Below are 17,694 nucleotides of genomic sequence, written 5' to 3' on the forward strand. Positions count from 1 at the left end.
CAACACATGAATGATTTGTTTCTTCGTGCGGTGAACCAACTTCTGGTAGAATGATCCATGATAATACTCCCACAATATTTTCAAAACTTCCTCGTTTTTCAAAGTACTTTCCAAATATATAATATTCATATTTAACATTTTTGAACAGTGGATGAAATCAGGCATGTCAAACTTAACCACTGTTCTAGAAAACTGCTCATGCCATTGTCGTAGTAGTAATAACAATAAAAACAGAAGGGTCTGGTTTCTAAGGCTACGAAATTCATTTCAAAGATCCAAGGATACCAGAAGTCCAGGTTACAAATGTTGAGATGTTGAGTAGTATGGAGAAGGAAAGTAAAGCAATATCCAGAGAGATTTTGGTATATAGCATGCTTGAGATCAGGGTATTTAGTAATAAAATGGCTTTACTATTACATCGTCTTCGTCGAGTAGAGGCAAGGACAAATGGGGAGAGGAGAAGAAAAGACATACCAAGATTAGATGTTAGACAACCTATACCATAGAGAAATTGAGAATAGAATACCATTCGATGCTTCAGAGATAGAGACAGAACAGGATGTGGCCGGTCAGGGCCTGATGGTAAGTTCAGCTCTAAGATGGAGGACTCCATTAATAAAGTAGAGACTATCTTCGGCCATGAAAGACGTCCATGGTATTGCAAATAAGTTTCTATAGCCAACTGCCTTGCCTCCTGTGAACGTGTAATTGCCCTTATATTTGCTTACAAACTCTTCTGTTGGCTTTGATCTTGCAGCAAATTCATAGTCAACTGCAAAAGAAACCGACCCTTTTTCCTGCATTCCCAAGAAAAGCCCAAAACAATGAAATGAGCTCTGCTGATCCATGTTGCAATGAGCCGAAAGGAAAAACCCTTGTCCACCCAAGTGGAATGCCTGAGAATACACTCTCCCCGACGGAAACAAATTTGTGCACTCTTCCCGCTTTAGGTCCAGGTATACAACACACTGCTGCCGAGGACGATCAAACTCAACAACCTTCACTGGACGATATTTGTATGCTCTCTCGATGAAGAAGCGGCGGTTTGTGGAAGCCGACTCGTCAGCAGCTAAGATTCTCTGCCGGTGAGGAGCCTCTGCCTTAAAGAAAAGGGCCTCAAGCACGAGTTTGCAAGCAACATCATGGTCGAAGTCATTGCAGGTCAGAACTTTCTTAAGCTTTCGACAAGTCATAAAGGGGAATCGAATATAACGAGCAAGTCGAGCCCCCAACACCTCTCGCCTCTCCTCCAACTTTGGATACTGAGTTCTAGCCCATTTCAGGATGAAGTCGTATACTGCATCCTCTGATGCAACCTGAAGATCGTCACTTGATAATATTGCCTCCACTCCTGCAAGAGGCAAATCCATAACCTCCTCCTGGAACCTGGTTAGGTTAAATGCAAGAAGCCTAGTTGAGAAATAGCTTCCCTTCCAGTAAAACCCAAAGATGACAGACGCAAGGGGGAAAAGAAAAATTTTAAACGCATAAATGATAGATGAAGAAACAATTAGACTCCAAATCCACCATCACAAACATAGTCTAAAAGTTGTCACTTATCTTAATCTCTAACTTGATGCTTCTCAAAGAAGCAATCAAATTATATTTCTCACCAAATTCTTAACCTAACTAAATCTTTCGGTTCATGATCTAACGTCAAAATGCAGCAGTCAATAAATTTCTAACGTGTCTTTTCAGAACTAATCATGTCTCTATGCAAGTGGAGAGAGTCAAATTGGAAAATGAAATGAAAAATAATGGAACATGAGAAGATTATGGCATAACTCGAGAGAATCAGAAATTTACTTGGTAATGTCCTTGTAGCGAAGAGCAAGATACTGCTTTGCTGCATCAGTCAATGGTTGGACTGCTTCAGCCATTAAGACACTGGATGGAAGCTCAAGGTACAACAATGCAGAATCAGGTGTCATGGGCAGGTTTCGTAAAAGTCTGCTGCAATACCTCATGCATGAAGCAACCTCAAATTTGTCTGCAGCCATAAGCACATCGAGCAAAGCTGAAGCAGTGCTACAGGATAGGGTATTACTATACATAAAATTCAGCAACTCCATTAGGGCTGCTTCCTCTGTTTGATAGAAGGGATAAAAACATATTATAAGCAGTGTGGCCAGTAACAAAGAACAAGATATACAGGCAAGAGACGATGAAGTTTGTACTTGTACCTGAGGCATTGATTCGTAAGGTCACATTCCGTTGTTCAGACTCCCTCATCCCATTAGAGAACAGCTAAACAGGAAAGTATTTCTTAGATAAGAAAGGAATTATGGAAGACAGTTGCCACAAAAATATAACAGCAGAAGAATCTGTATATATTTTTTTATCTTATAATTACATATTTGCTTTTACCTTGTAGAAAAAAGGACTTTTGGCAGCCAAAATTGGAGAGCTGATGTGCAACGTTTTAACTTTAATAACAGTTGAACAATCCATCCCCCAGCTTGATTCATCAACATTTGCAGCTTCATCACCTGCAGTACAAGAAAACTTTTTTTTAAGACATCTTATTCTAGTAATTCAACAATTTCCAATAGGAAGTCAACTCCATTTCAATGATAGTGACAATTTTGTTTAGATACAAAATAATAATAATAATAATAATAATAAAAATCACTTAGATAAACAAATTACACAAACTCGAGAATTTGAACCACAGAAGAAAGAATGCAAGAAAACTCATTTGGAGTTAGGCAACCAAAATAATGCCAATAAGTTGGCTTCCTTGTCTGTATTGTCTATTACCTGAATGTAACTCCTCAATCATTTGTGCAGGTTCATCATCTAGATTGTCACAAGGTATGGCATCATCCATATCAGGTTGGCTTCCATTTAAAACTTGCTCCTCAGGGCATCCATTTAGATCAACAACTGCAATGAAAGTTGATCATAAGGAAACGAAGTTTGAATAAAAAGAGGAACAAAATGCACAGTGAATACGCACAAAAGGCCATATATAACAATATCCAGGTGCAATCATTGACAAAGTAATATAAAACTAACAGACAGAGGAAAAACATGCGAAATAAAGAAACTAGCTTGGTCGACAGATAAGTTCTCTCAAAACAACAGAAGGGTCAACCAGATCAATTCCTATGAAGTAAAACAATAGTTTCGTTTTCAGTATCAGACAATCATCGAACAAAGAAGTTATAATAACAAGAAACTCAGAAAAGGATTCCTCTTCGACAAAATAACATCCCTTGCGGATGTGTATCATTCGTTGCAGTGGCAGCCGTTCTCTATAATACATACCCGTAAAATTGTAAAATTCAGCGTAGCTGAGTTCTCATAGTTTTAATAAAACAACAAAACCACTATGCTCCCATTTCCTATTTCACCTTGCAAACTGAGGCTTCCCATCATGTTTTTTCTTTTGCAATCATCACACATATTACTCCTGTAACTATCCACTTCATGACGCCCCCCACCTCGCTTAATAGAGATTTATATCTCCGTTTCCCAAATAATAAATAAAAAATTTCAATGGTTCCAAGTTTTGTCTTTCGTCAACGCCGACAATCAAACAGAGGCAAATTCCCGGGAAGGAAATCAAAAAAAGGAAGAATAAGAGGAAAATTAGAACCAAAATTTACCGTTTTCCTTCTTGCAATCCTCTCTCCGTCTCTTCCGTCGAGCCCAATCGAGGATGCTAATACATCCCGCAGAATCGGGACGGGACTCAACCGGTTCTCCCATAACCTCAATCCGAAGCAGCCGATCGGAGAAATTACTGTCGTTAAAAGCGAATCCAAAATCCGCGTCGGATGATGAAGCACAAGAGGCACGCGAATAATCTGAATCCATCCCGGGCGTCGGGTCCAAGATATCCGAATTCAAATCCTTCATCCCTCCACCCCACCCGAAGAAAACCCTAAATCTCCCGAATCAACCGAAACGCAAGAAACAATTCGAAGCCCTAAAGATCGAAGTCGCTACATTTCAGTTGGAAGAACGATACTGAGGATGAGCCCATCGGCCCTGAAGAAAAAAAATAAATGTAAAAGGAGAGATGAAGAGAGAAGCAGAAGAAGTAAAGCGGTAACGGGGCGCCTGCGAGGAGGAGTTGGATTTATTTGTTTGGTTACGGGAATAGAGGCGCCCCTATCAATTCCCGACCCTAAAGAGGGTTGGATTTATCAAAATTGCTTGACCCGTCCCTCACCCGCTGCCCCAATTCATCTGGGACTACTCCCTCTCCCTTTCATTATTTATATTACCCCTTTTTCTTTCAATTATTCCATTTTTCCAACTCTTTCTTTTCTTCATCCATCTATTTTATTCTAATTTAATTTCGTAGCCAAATTCAGCAACATATTTTACAAACCAACAAAAAAACAAATGAATAAAGATTCGGTATCAAAATGGGCAGCACGGCCCACTCATAATGGCCCAACCCGTCTATTGGACGGCCCAAACTCATGATGGCCCAATCCGTCTTATGGACGGCCCAAGTATGGTGGTTCGGCCTAATTAAGCACTGAATGATACAAATAATTAAATTTGGACCAATTATAAATTGATATCTTATATCTTTATTAATTAATTTTGTAATTCGAAAGCTACACCATGTCGTCAAAAGCTCTATAATCCAAACTCCTGAAAATCAAAGCTCTCTGTAACCGTAGAAGACTTAAAATTCGATCATGGACGCTTTGAAGATTAGAAGACTTTTCGAATCCTTTAAAGTCCTGAACTAAAACATAGGAATACAAATCAACCCAATTCAAGCTCAATCCACAAAAAGAAAACTATTTAAATCACGTGCGAATGCATTGAACCACATTTGCATCAAATATATATATAGCATATAACGAACTAAAAATTTGTTTAGAATGTATATTTGTTCCCTTGTTTGGTCTTTCCTTCCATAACTTTCAATGGTTCAAATTTAATTTATTTACTTTTATTCAAATTTTATTTTAGTTTTTTAAAGTATTTTTGTCAAAATTGGCTAAATGAAAATTGAATAAGGGTAGTTACAATCTTTCCAATTAAATTTAATTAAAAAAGAAAAAAAACTTAACTAGTAGTTTAATTAAGCCTATAAAACTATAAAGATGTTACTCTATTAAAACAATTACATAAGAAGCAGCATTTGTACTTTCACTTGACACCTATCGTGATGATACATGACTCTTAAGTAATAATCTCAAATAAAAAAAAATAACAATGAACTATATTATCGAAATCATCAAAATTGAACAACGGTAACAATAATCGACTTTGATTAGAGCAAACTTTACATATTTCAGGCATTGAAATCAACAATAAAAAAAAGTAGTTTTTTAATCATGCTCATGCATAACTTTACCATTGGCATCTTACTAAACCATATGATAACATGAAACCCTTTCCAAAAGAGAAGAAACTCACAAAGTTTTAAAGAAAAAATTGATTGATAGATAGATATAGAAAGATAAAAGAAAGAACATAAGAGGAGCTCCCTTCAATCCAATAAAGGAAAGGAGAAGGTAAGAACAGCTCCGGGCGCATGCAAACCTTTGGAAGGTGCGGCGCCTAAGCGCTAGCGCGGCACCCCACAGGCATCCATGAACTCGCAGCACTTCCTTTCACCTTCTTCCCCCCCTCTCTTTGAATCAAAGGGAGCTCCATCGCCGCCTCTCCCCTCCGCCGCCGTCACCAGAGGTGGAAGTAATGCACAAAGAGTCAGTCCCTGGTACACCCTTATATAGAGAGGGTAATGGGAGGAAGAAAGGTGGTATTAATGGAGACGGGTACGCCAAATCTGGGGCATGGATCTTCTCTTCATTAGAGAAAGAGAGTCAATGGTGGGGCAGAGCATCTCATTAGCCACATACCATTTCAGGAGAAGCCTTTTTACCAACGGTTAGAATTCTGTGGAAACAGCTAGGTTTGATCGAGCAGAATTAATAAGAAACAGATTGAGAGGTAATTATAGAAAGTTGAAAAGTGAGCACTGATTTCCACATTTCTCACTGCTCCTTGATTGATTGATTGATTGTTCCCTTATAAACAACAAATGGGGTTATCTCCTTCTCTCTAATAACCCTCTTTTATGTGAATTTTCAATCACATTTCATCTGTGCTCCTCACTTTCCTCATAAAAATGAATACAAAACAAGGCCAAAACAGCCATGAAGTAAAGAAATCTCAGGCAACAACAGAACAATAAAACGTTTTTACTATAAAATCTAGCATGAACCAAAAGATAACGCCAGACCCATTTCTAATAATAATCTCTCTCGGTCTTCCTGCAACAATGGGGGCGCATCATCTTCATTTTCAGCTACAGAAAATGCATTTGTCTCTGCTAACAATCCCCTCTCCTACATGAGCCTCGTGGCTTTCCTATGATACATTATGATTTGCGAATCATGATGTGGGCAAGGAACAAACATAACTTTTTGTTGATTTCTCCCCACTGGGTTGACTTGACATGGATCATCAGTAGTCAAAACTCCTGTAAAGTGAGCATACAAGATGTGTTTAAGAATATGAGTATGGTTTGCCAGTTTCTTTAGAACAATAAGTAAAGGAGTAGTGGTACAGAAACTCACCAGTTTTTGTTTGATTCTCTTGCTAGAAATACTTTGCCAAGAAAATCCTGGAAACGAGAAGAATATACTTTGGGATTCACGGCTGAGATTGACTTTGAATCATATTGTATCGATTTGTAAGCATGCTCCAGACGCTTTATCACATTGTAATTCTGAAAAATGTCTATTATTCCAAAGTAAAGCAATACATTGTAGCACTCTGGCACCCTGACCCTGCTTGATGAAGAAACAATCCCCATCTCGTTCCTTGGCGTCCGGACTGCACTAGCAGGAAGCCTTGCACCAAACCTGAGACCAAGTGTTCAACAGCTCCTTATAGTTCATATGCTGTTTTTGTTTATGATTCATCAGAGGGAAGTTGTTTAAACAGACAATGATTGGCATGCATTATACATTTAAACTGGAAAGCAGACCATGTCTAGCTCAAAATAAGCCGGTCTGGCTAAAATTCAGTTCAGCTTGTGAGTTTCATATTCACCAAATGAACATAAAGAATTCTAGGTCGCAAAATAGATAAACAGAAACAAAATCTGGTTCTATGAAGAACTAAAGATTGATGGTGTATACCTGCCATTACGTTTAAGAATGTCAGCAACAGTCGAGTCTGCACCCTCATGAACCAGAACGGTCCTTGTTCCAGAAACAGAATTTCTCCTGTCTACTGGGCCTGAATTGAACCATGGAAAGTTATGTTCCGTTCACAAACTCTTTTTCAGCTTAAATGCTAAACAAATGATGATTTAGCAGAATTCAGACGGCATTACATATTGTCTTTATTTCCTTCCTCTACCTTCTGCATGGCAGTCTACACCATCAAATGCGTATGCAATCAAAATGTGTGCATTCAAACATGAACAAATAAGGGAGAGAGTCACCTTGACGCGAGGAGGCTTCTATATGTACACCAAGCAAAAGACTATAGTCCATGATGCCTTCAGCCTCCAAAAACTCGCAATCATACTTGAGTTGCCTGAAGAACAAAAGATGGACAAGAACACTCTTAAAACTTTGCCATATGTGATGAGAAGATGGGATGAATTTGTATAAATATGAGAAATCATCCTAAAGCATTTTGGAAAGCATTAGAGAGCAATGGACTTACGACAATATCTTGTTACGGAGTGAAGGTTCGAGGTAAAAGTAGAAATCGAGATCTATATCCTTATATATTATCTCCTCATGGACTACCACTTTATTAAAATTTCGACCTCTCGATGACCCTTTGAGATCATATCGCCGATGCAAGTGCAAGTCCGATCGCAATACGTTAGACATGACTGCAAAATAAACCTGTGAAAACGAAAAACCATTAAACAAGCACGAAATCATGCAAAAAAAGAATAATCAAAGCCATGTTCTCAATTTTCAAATTACTCGGAATAATCTTTCAGGAAGTATCACATGATGCTTTAGTTCAAATGAAAACTATAACTTTTGAAATAGGGTCTTTCAGGATATTGAAAAGTTCACACATAATCCCTACAATCTATGAATTGCACTCTTCCAGATGAACTTCTTCATCAAAGCTTAGAAAAAGCCATTCTATGGGAGGTCATATAGCAGAAGTGCTCATTTTCTTAACTCCAACAGAAACAGACCTAAATACATATCTCTAACATATTATAAGGGGAGAGAAAACAATATGTATTACAGAACTTACATTAAAAAGGGGAATCTAAAATTATAAACTTCGCAGGAGTAGACTTCTGTAAACGATAAGATACTAAGGTTACTGAAATTTTCACCTTAATACCTCCGATTGGTCTCAATACGTGCAGTCCATATAACGTGGTCAACAATGAAAACCCATGTTTTATTAGATGTCGATAGTACTTTGGAAGCATCTCCCTGAGAACCTGAGATCACGTGTTGAGCTGAAGTAAGATCTCAACGCACACTCTAAATTCGATAAACAGAGTATAAAGTTAAACAGCTTTTTTCAGGTATAAATTTCTGTTTTCAATTTATCTGTTAAGCAAGCAGTCATTTTCTGGTATAAGTAATGTTTCGCAGGGTGATAACCTTACCTTGACTTCAGATTTTCGTAGAGTTTTTATCACAAATCGGTCGTCATTTGACAGAAATATCATGTTGCCAATTCTTCCTGGTGCAGAAACCTCTCTTAGGGTCTCATCACCACAAATCGACATCATGTAGTCGCCATAGTCTATTTTCTCTAGCTCTAGAATGCTTCTGAATGAAAAAAGAAACACACAACATAAAAACAGTCAGATTTCATCTTCATCTAGCTTTAGGATTACTGGGTTTTGTTAAAGCTTTAAGATTGATTTTGAGCGTGGAGAACCTGAAAACCGAAGGACAATAATCTTTCCACTCAAAGTCAGTATATGAGCCCTCAGGAAGACGTATATTATTTTTCTTGGTATATTGAATCCAATTATTTTTAGTGGTTTTGAAGTCCTGTGGTGAGAGCTCCTCTCTCCCCATTGCCATGAACTACCCTGCAATAGAGAGATCTTGTTCAAATACAAACAAAAGCAATAGAAACTCGGATACAATAATCAAAGTAATCACTCTTAAGCAGCCTAAATGGTCAAAACATATGAGATTTTGGTATTAACAAATTCGTCCAGTTGAGAATCTTTCCAAAACCTGCAATGATGGAAACTTTCAGAAATGGTGTCCAAAATTATCCCATTGGTACTAGCTTGCTTGGTAGTAAGACTTGAAATCAAGCACATGGTATCGTAAATTATACTACCTATCTCTATATAGCAATTTTCAAAACCTGATCAATGTCCAAAGTCCCTTGTCTGATCCAGAAATCGTTGAATTTCCAGGTTGATTTCAACTAGAATCAGCCAAAAAAAAAAGAAAAAAACAATGTCAGATGTCAGCTAGTGACAAATCCTTCGAACTCCAGGATCTTCATAAAAGGCATACTAAAGAAACGTTAGATTTATATAAATATACAGGAAAAAAAAATGATAGAACGAGTTTATTTTTTGTGCATCCATGTTATTGACCCTGCATACAACCGAGATGGGTGACATGACAAAACATCAATGCATTCTCCCATGGCATCGGTTTGAATTTACTTCTTTTGTCCTTTACGATATTTAGAGGTACTTTTGGCCTAAAAGAAGCCTTACTCAGATTTAACCAGCTAGCCCTCTGAAGTTGAGATCATCTTCACTATTTTATCGTCTACGAATTTAAAAACATCGATTCTGGGTCATGTTATGGGAGGTCGTTTCCTCGAAATGTGAGCCACCATAGCCAGAATAGCTGTGGGGGGTCTTCATTGCTGCCCCCAAACTGCTCTGATGTACTCGGAACGTTACGGATACAGGTCCCGAGATAAAAATTATCAACAGAAGTGAAAGATACCCCGATTACCCAAAATTTAACAAGCAAGTGAAAGATGCATTTTCAAATCGACGAGAGACCCAAAATGCAAAATGATTTTCACCATCAATCAACCAAACCATTCGCAAAATATAAACCAGATCAATCCACCAACATCATCGAAAACAAAAACATAAAAACAGGGGAGAATAATCGGAAAGCATCACCTTAGTCAGAAGAAGAATCGGTGGATAGGTGGAGAAATTGAGGGAGCCATGGAAGGAGAAGATAAAGAAGAAAATGGGAGGAGAGGGATAATGTTGGTTTTGGTTGAAATGGTTAGAGGGGTTTGATCGGGAGATGTGGGATTGAAGGATGTGTCAGAAATGGAGGTTAGAGGCGATTGAATTGCAGGGGAAATTTCAGTTTTTGGCGCCACATTTAGTTGTGGAAATGTGGCATTGGGTATTCCAACCAACCCCCTAATTTTAGGAACTCTACACTAATCAAATCTCCATTGCCCCTTTGACTACACTAATCAAATCTCCTTCCTATCAACACACAAATTAACGCACTATAAACATGTTCCCGATCAAAATGTTGTATCTTCAAATGTCCTCATTGTTATAATTTAAAGATATTTAACATAATTTAGTGTTTCTGGAAGTGTAACAGCTCCACCAGTAGATATTGTCTGTTTTAGCCCGTTATGTATCTCCGTCACTCTTACAATGGTATAAGGATTGTTTTGTTCCCCTCTCCAACCAACGTGGGATTTCACAATGGTATTAGATCATTTGTTGTAAGACCCCCATATTGGTAGGAGAATAGAACAAAGCATTTCTTAAAAATATATGAAAATCTCGTTCATATCAGACGAATTTTAAAACTGTGAAACTGACGATGATATGTAATGGGTCAAAACAGACAATATCTACTAACGGTGAACTTAGATTGTTTCAAATGGTATGTTGGAGTAGAGTAAAACTTTCTCCATAATATATGCGTTTTAAAACTGCGAGGTTAAAAGTGAACTAGAGATGGTTCCTAATTCTATCAGTTGTGCGGTCTCATTTTGTGATATTGTCTCTATCCCAAGCACCTGCTAAAAAGGCATTCAAGCAAGAAGTGACTTTAACAATGGCAGACCAATAATAGAAATGTGAGCCAAACAAGTTCTTTGTCCCACCATTGCTTCTAATACCCAAATTGTAGCAACCTCATCTCTCCCCTGCACCTATCTAAGCCTCTCCTCTCACAAAGCCAAGCAAAATCACCATCATGCTTCCCTACAAAGCCTTTTCAGACCCACCACGACTAACAAAAACATGTGAGGTTGAGCCAGAGTAAGGCATCGCCGCCCACCCGAACGAGTTATCGATCAAATAGATAGGCAAAGTTGTAGAGAGTGCTAACAGAGACTGATCCATATAAGGGAAGATTCAAAGTAAAAAGAAGTTCAAACAGTGGCAAGAGGAGAGGAATCAGCAGATTTGAACAAGTCCCAGAGATTGTAAGCAGTTTTAGTTGAGTATAGTATTTTCCTATGTAAAGAATTCTATTCTCATTCATGAATTATGCATATTCATGCAGCTTTTATCTGCAGTTACATGTATATACTCCTTCCTTGCAATGTAGTTTGTGCAACAGATAAAGCAAATAGAAACAAAATCAACCAAATTTCAGCTGATAACAACACACAAATCCAGCTGTGAGAAGAAACGAGACTCTCAGGGATTGATCTCGAGCCTTGGTTCAAAGCAAAAGCCTGTGAAAAGCTGGAGCGGGAATCTCTTTGTCACCGGGCACTTCTGCGACCATCTCCATTGTTTTAGATTCATGTCGAAAGTAAGTAAAGCTGGAGCTCCATAGCTCTGGATATAAATAAGTTCATCAGTGCCACAGCTCGCAAAAACATCGTCGAATTCCCCGAATCCCTGGAAGAACTTATGTGGCATGCGTGCAATTTCTCGCCATTCCTTCCCGCAAAGAATCCAAATTCCAATCCCCTTAATAATGTCAGGCCTATCCTGTCTACCAATCCCTCCGACCATGACCAGCTTCTGCTTAAGGTTCATCAATCGACCACAAGTGAGAGAACAGGGAGCTGGAATAAAGCTTCTTATCAACAGACCATGAGAAGAATGGTTGGAAATATTATAAGAAACAAGACCGTGGCGGTTATCAGGCGCCCCACCCCCGGTTGAATAGATCAAAAAGTAAAGAACTCCGTCACAAATCACACTCTCGTCGCCACCTCTCCACCCCGACAAGACTTCAGTCAAGGAGGTAACCCACACCATTGTTTCCGAATCATATATATGAATTGATATATCCCATTGAAAGAAGTTTCCAGGAACTTGCTTAGATTTCACAACCGAGATTGTATAGTTGTGAAAAACCCTGTTTACAGAGATTGCAAGTGCACTATAATCAGAGAACATCGATCCCAAGGGCTCGGGTAATTTCATTGAGCATTTCGTAATAGGATTGCAGACATGTAACTCACTTCGACTGTCATTGTCCATGAAGCAAACCAAGCCACATGACGAGGCAATAAAACAATTTGACTTGTCGATGCAGGGGAGATCGATCGCATACCACTTTCTAAGAACCGGATCATAGGCATAGCCAATAGGCTCATCAGAGCTCGTAAACATGAAATACCAAGGCTTTTGTGATATGATATGTGAGACATTCCACAAAAACCTCCTCGAACTAACTATATCATGCCATCTTTTGCACACAGAACCAGCTCGGAAAATGCTCGCTATTGGTAGATACGACAGAATACGTTCCAACAAGTCATCAGGCAGGATTGACTCCACAGAAACTGCTACTACAGCCTCTTTGCCTCCTTCGTTTGTGAAATCCAAGTAAGAATCAAAATCTTCAAGATCCCTTGACATGTCATTGTGGCAATGCCTAATCCACGACGTTTGTCCCTCCATAACGAAGAGTGGTCAAAAAATGAAGAACTGATGACAGGAATCAAATTATAAGAAGATGCAGCCGAAATAATAAGCTGATCAGACTCGTCTGAATTCAAACGAGCACGACATAAAACATATTCTTCCGACAGAACATGTCGGGAAAGATGTACATATGGTCAAGACTATAAAACATATATACAGCTACATAGCATTGCTAATCACTATAGTTTCAATAAAATAAACAAACGCCACAACCTTAAACTACTAACATCGCCATATAAATCAGATAACATATCCTGTATTCAAGAATCCGATGTGGGTTAATAAGTGGAAACACTACAGACATCTGTAGCTGCTTTATTGAAGAAAGGATCCTTCCCCGACAACTAGAGGCCTTACACAAGAAACAAAGGTGTTTTAAAACCACACATAAGGGCAAAGGGGGATAAAACCAGAACCCAAAAAACGACATTATGCACAAATCCACAGGAGAGCATGGCAGACAGAGTAGCAGACAGCAACAAAAGAGGGGACACTGTTCATGAGTACAATATTGTTTCAAAAAAAATATGCATAAGCATTTAAGCATCTCAGAAGCCAAATTCCAAAGAGGGAAACTAACTGCCACAACAAACATAAGAAATGTAAATCTCCTAATCATCACTGCAAAGAGTAATGGAAAACATTTTAAAAGGAAGCTTTCCAAAAGAAGTTCCAGTCCACATTAACTCAACAGGAATTTATGCCTTCTCCAAAGGGAAAGGGGAGAAAAACCCCATCTTAACCTTTTAAGCTCAACCCCGACAGAGAAATTGCAAATTAGAACCAAAAACAAGTGGTGAGTAGAGAGTGAAGCATACAAGAAGATGTACCGATCAATCAGCAAGCCATAGCCATAGCCATATCCATATTCATCAGGATATGAGGAGATACAGTGATTAAAACAAAACCCAGATCGAGAAAATACAAAGCAAGAAGAAAAGAATCACAAAAACTGAAAATTAGGCCGAGATGGCAAGAACCCATATGAACAAACCTTGAAAAAGGGCACCCGGAGAGGCAGCTGAAAATGGGGTAGCGCTAGATTCGATGGAGAAGCCTCAGATGCAGGTGGAGTAGCGAAAAGGAAGGGAAGAAGAGAGGAAGGAAGCAACCCCTTTATCATTCAAGCAGTGAAATGGGTAAAGAACAAAAATTAGTGTGAAATGGGGGGAAGGGATACAAAGGGTTGCTAGATTCGGCAGCCAAGAATCAGAGAGGGAGCATCGTAGAGAGAGAGAGAGAGAGAGAGAGAGAGAGAGTGAAAGGAGGTGAACACAAGAGCGAAAAGGGGGGTGAGGAGTGAGGGTGCGTTGTTGTTGTTGTTGGTTGTGTAGGTTTTGCCTCACCTTTTCCTTAATTTATCTTCCTTTCCCACTTTCGTTTTCTTTTTAGATATAAGAAAAACGACAGCCGAGAAGGGGAATGGGAAAGCGATTTTTGTTTTAGCGGCTTTACAGAGAAAGAGAGAGAAGAGGAGAGGATAGAGGCGCGTGGGGATATAGATAGAGCCAGAGAAGGGCCTTGTGCTTCATCAATCCACACCTGTTCTCCAAGGAATCGGTAGATTTTAACCACGGATCTTTCCTTCTTCTTCTTATTATTTAATATATATTTTTATGACATTTTGTCACATTCTTAAATGCCCAAAGTAGCTTCTTACTCAGCTTCTCATCCCCCTCTAAATTCAACCCTCTTCATCTCTCTCTCTCTCTCTTCAAATTATGGAATAATAATGATATTGACCTTCAATATCCAACTTAGCTTTATGAATGTTTTCAAACGGTATATGATGTTCTAAGCCGGTATACTTTCAACTTTGTGTGCATTTGAGAGGTCACATCTTTAAAAATTACGGATCTCTAGGACCAATGAAAATGTATTTTTAGTTGTAAACTCTTGATCAACCCCTTAAATTTAGAGTTTTTAAGATTAAACTGCTCAAAATAAACTTGCATTTTTTTTTTTTTTTTTTGTTGATATACTTAGTAATTATAACTCTTTTATGTATCTTTTATCTATTAAATCATTTGGTGATTTTAGTTTACATGAGTATATAATATATGTATGAACTCAATTATGTTTGCATTTAGGAATAAATTATAATTTAAATTTCCAACCTCTTGTTTTATTTAGCAACTTTTGGAGACCTAACGAAACCAAATCATTAATCATGAAATCTTATGGTTAGGTATCATAATCTCCACACGTAGGATGTTTTAAAATGTTTGTTTGGATCTAATTTATTTATGTGAGTGGCTTAATTGAGTGGACACAAACCTGTAATCTTAATTTTATAATTTTTTATTCATGAACAAATGAGCATTAGGAAGAAGTGAAAAGCGAAGTTTGGGTTAGTGGATGAAGCACTTTGGACGTGGACTCCCCCTTTTAACTCCCTCATCTCTCACTTCCAATTTGCTTATTGCCCATTCTAAAATCAGTACGGAATTCACTGATTTAATTGAATTGTAATTTATTTTTAAACTGGATTGATATTATTAAAGGAAGGTAAAGTAAGTAAATTTGAGATATTATAAAAGGGTAAAGAAGGTGGGGTCCAGGCAGCAATGGGTGGTGTGGTGGCATGATAATATAAGTGTAGGTAAACATAACACAGAAAAAGCCAATGGAGAAAGTACAGTAAAAAGCAAAGGGAGCAGCAAACACACATGATTTAAAGCCGAAGAAGGAAAATAAAATCAAATTTTACTTTTTTAACTTTTCAAACTTACAGATAAAATGCTTACAAAGAATCCTATGTTCCCCCTCTTTTTTCACTCACTGTGCTCTTTCAATTTTACTAAAACTTACCTTTCTACGATTTAGAGTAATTTTTTAAAAGTATGGAATCCTCAACAACCAGCGTCGTTAATTAGTTAAGCAATAAAATAAACCCATAACCTAAACCCCTTTTAATAATTGAGTGGAACATAAAGTTTGTATAATAGAATACCAAGGAAATCACAATCACCCTTCAATTTTCCTGCTCTTTGAAGCATGCATTAAAGTTTTTTTTTTTTACTTCTTTTATCTGAGTGGATTGTGACACCTATTTAGTTAAAATGACTTTTTAAATGTTTAAAAATATGGTGTTAAAAGGATATTTTAGTTTTTATTTATATTGTATTTTCTGTTAATTTATTTATGGGCATGATTTAATTTTTACAACGGTATATTGTATAGTAAAATACTTTTATAGAGTTAAAAAAAAAAAATAAACATAAAATAAAAAATGATAAAAGGGAATTAGGCGATGGATGACCCTAACCAATGGGAGTTAAAGAGATGGAGGCCGTAAAACTGGGGCACGTGATTGTACTTTTGAGAATTGACGACTCTTTCTTCTTCTTTTCTTCTTCTTCTTCTTCTTCTTCTTCTTCTTCGTGGTCGTCAGATTCCATGACTGATCATCACTGCGACATCGTGGCGTCCATGTTCATCGTCATTGTTGTCCACCAAAAACAGAATGCTCCAGACAGAGCCGCTGCCGACGGAATGGCAAAGTCGGCGCGAAATCCGCAGATCGCAATCGGACACAGCTAGCGCCAAGCTGTTTTGTCAGATTTATATTTGCTGTAGCAGCGATCCCACGACCTGTTATTAACTCGCCCATCGCCGATTACAGAAGTTGACGTCCATATCTGATTTTGAAGTCTGGCCACCAATCTGTTCGGCGTCGCCATCAATCAATCGTGTCGATTCGGCGATTGGATTTAATTTCAAGCCTGCCTGCCTGCCTACCTACTAATCTTAGGGCTTCTTCCAGGAATTCATTGGTTCGTTCAATTTTTTTCTGATTTTGGTTTGAAAAATTACATTCAGTTCGATGCCAATCATCCATTCTGTTCTTCGATTTGTAAAGGTTGGATAGGGATTTGATGTTGACGATGAGAATCTTTTCCACAAATGTTAGAATTTCCAAATATCAAAGATTATGCATGCAAAAATCACACAAAAATTAATTGTCCTTGGAACATCTCCATTTCCGTTTGTTTTGAAGGAATCCTCCAGCCATTTCTTCGGCTTAATTAGTACATTTCTTTTTTGTCTTGCGATAAAGGTGATTTTATTTGCAGGAACTAGAAATCTTCCGCCACATGTTTGTATGTTTATAATTAATTTTCATACATTTTATGAGCCATTGAAGTTGGAAGAAGTTCTTTACCAGGATGAGGCCAAATAAAAGCAAACTCATAAGAGTTTATGCTAAAAATAGACAATATTATATGATTAAGTTACAAGCTTAGAACAAAGATGTACTTTATTCGGGGCTCCCTATGCTTCAAGATTCTTTTATTTATGAAGAGTGTACAAATAAATTGTCATAAAAAATTCTTTCATTATTTTTTATTCTAACATAGGAAGAATCACTCAAGCTCACCAACAATTTATGGAATAAAAATATTAGAACCATGCTGCTTTTAAATTCGCGATCAATTCCAGATTAAACGTGTTGTTAATGGTGAAAAGAAAATTTTTAATTCAACTAAAAAGTGAAGTTTCAGGAGTTTGAACCCATGCATTCGGGGTAATAAAATTGGGCCTGAATGCAGGCCACTAAGTAGTAGGACTTTTGGCAGATCCCTCAAATTTTTCCTTTTAAATAATAGGTGCATGCAAATCAAACGTGGTCATGCAGAGTTATTCCCACACGAAATCTTTTGACCTTTTTACAATATATATATATATTTTTTAAATACCAATAACAGTTAATTAATATGTTGCCCATAAATCATTTTTTAAATATCATGCGGAAGAAATTTTTTGGAAGAAACCCTTTCAAATGGCGAAATTGTTCTTCGCATTCCAGAAACGCTTTCAAATGGCGCGCAAAAAAAAAAAAAAAAAAAAAA

At 37.7% G+C, this 17,694-nt stretch overlaps 3 protein-coding genes across 4 annotated transcripts; all 3 read right to left on the reverse strand.

Moving 5' to 3' along the window:
* Nucleotides 1–241: 241 nt before the first annotated feature.
* On the reverse strand, nucleotides 242–4,186 carry LOC111479285 (BTB/POZ domain-containing protein POB1-like). Its single transcript, XM_023123840.1, has 6 exons — nucleotides 3,612–4,186; nucleotides 2,761–2,886; nucleotides 2,368–2,489; nucleotides 2,184–2,247; nucleotides 1,807–2,086; nucleotides 242–1,386 (listed from the first exon to the last, which is right to left on the reverse strand). The coding sequence occupies exons 1-6, from the start codon at nucleotides 3,862–3,864 to the stop codon at nucleotides 570–572; spliced, it is 1,662 nt and encodes a 553-aa protein (XP_022979608.1). The 5' UTR covers nucleotides 3,865–4,186; the 3' UTR covers nucleotides 242–569.
* Nucleotides 4,187–5,981: 1,795 nt separating this feature from the next.
* Nucleotides 5,982–10,292, reverse strand: LOC111480122 (phosphatidylinositol 4-phosphate 5-kinase 10). Of its 2 annotated transcripts, none has more exons than XM_023125086.1 (10): nucleotides 10,094–10,292; nucleotides 9,307–9,369; nucleotides 8,863–9,019; nucleotides 8,585–8,750; nucleotides 8,303–8,413; nucleotides 7,660–7,847; nucleotides 7,433–7,527; nucleotides 7,125–7,224; nucleotides 6,558–6,845; nucleotides 5,982–6,460 (listed from the first exon to the last, which is right to left on the reverse strand). In XM_023125086.1, the coding sequence occupies exons 3-10, from the start codon at nucleotides 9,009–9,011 to the stop codon at nucleotides 6,445–6,447; spliced, it is 1,113 nt and encodes a 370-aa protein (XP_022980854.1). In that variant the 5' UTR covers nucleotides 9,012–9,019; nucleotides 9,307–9,369; nucleotides 10,094–10,292; the 3' UTR covers nucleotides 5,982–6,444. The 2 variants fall into 2 exon arrangements, with proteins under 2 accessions (XP_022980854.1, XP_022980855.1); XM_023125087.1 differs by having other exon boundaries at nucleotides 9,280–9,369.
* A 1,083-nt stretch (nucleotides 10,293–11,375) lies between these two features.
* On the reverse strand, nucleotides 11,376–14,333 carry LOC111479581 (F-box/kelch-repeat protein At3g61590-like). The gene is made up of 2 exons (XM_023124296.1): nucleotides 13,836–14,333; nucleotides 11,376–12,844 (listed from the first exon to the last, which is right to left on the reverse strand). Exon 2 carries the CDS (start codon nucleotides 12,815–12,817, stop codon nucleotides 11,597–11,599), a length of 1,221 nt encoding a protein of 406 aa, XP_022980064.1. The 5' UTR covers nucleotides 12,818–12,844; nucleotides 13,836–14,333; the 3' UTR covers nucleotides 11,376–11,596.
* Between the last annotated feature and the right edge of the window lie 3,361 nt (nucleotides 14,334–17,694).

The sequence above is a fragment of the Cucurbita maxima genome, unplaced genomic scaffold (assembly GCF_002738345.1).
Source record: "Cucurbita maxima cultivar Rimu unplaced genomic scaffold, Cmax_1.0 Cma_Scf00005, whole genome shotgun sequence".
NCBI lineage: Eukaryota > Viridiplantae > Streptophyta > Magnoliopsida > Cucurbitales > Cucurbitaceae > Cucurbita > Cucurbita maxima.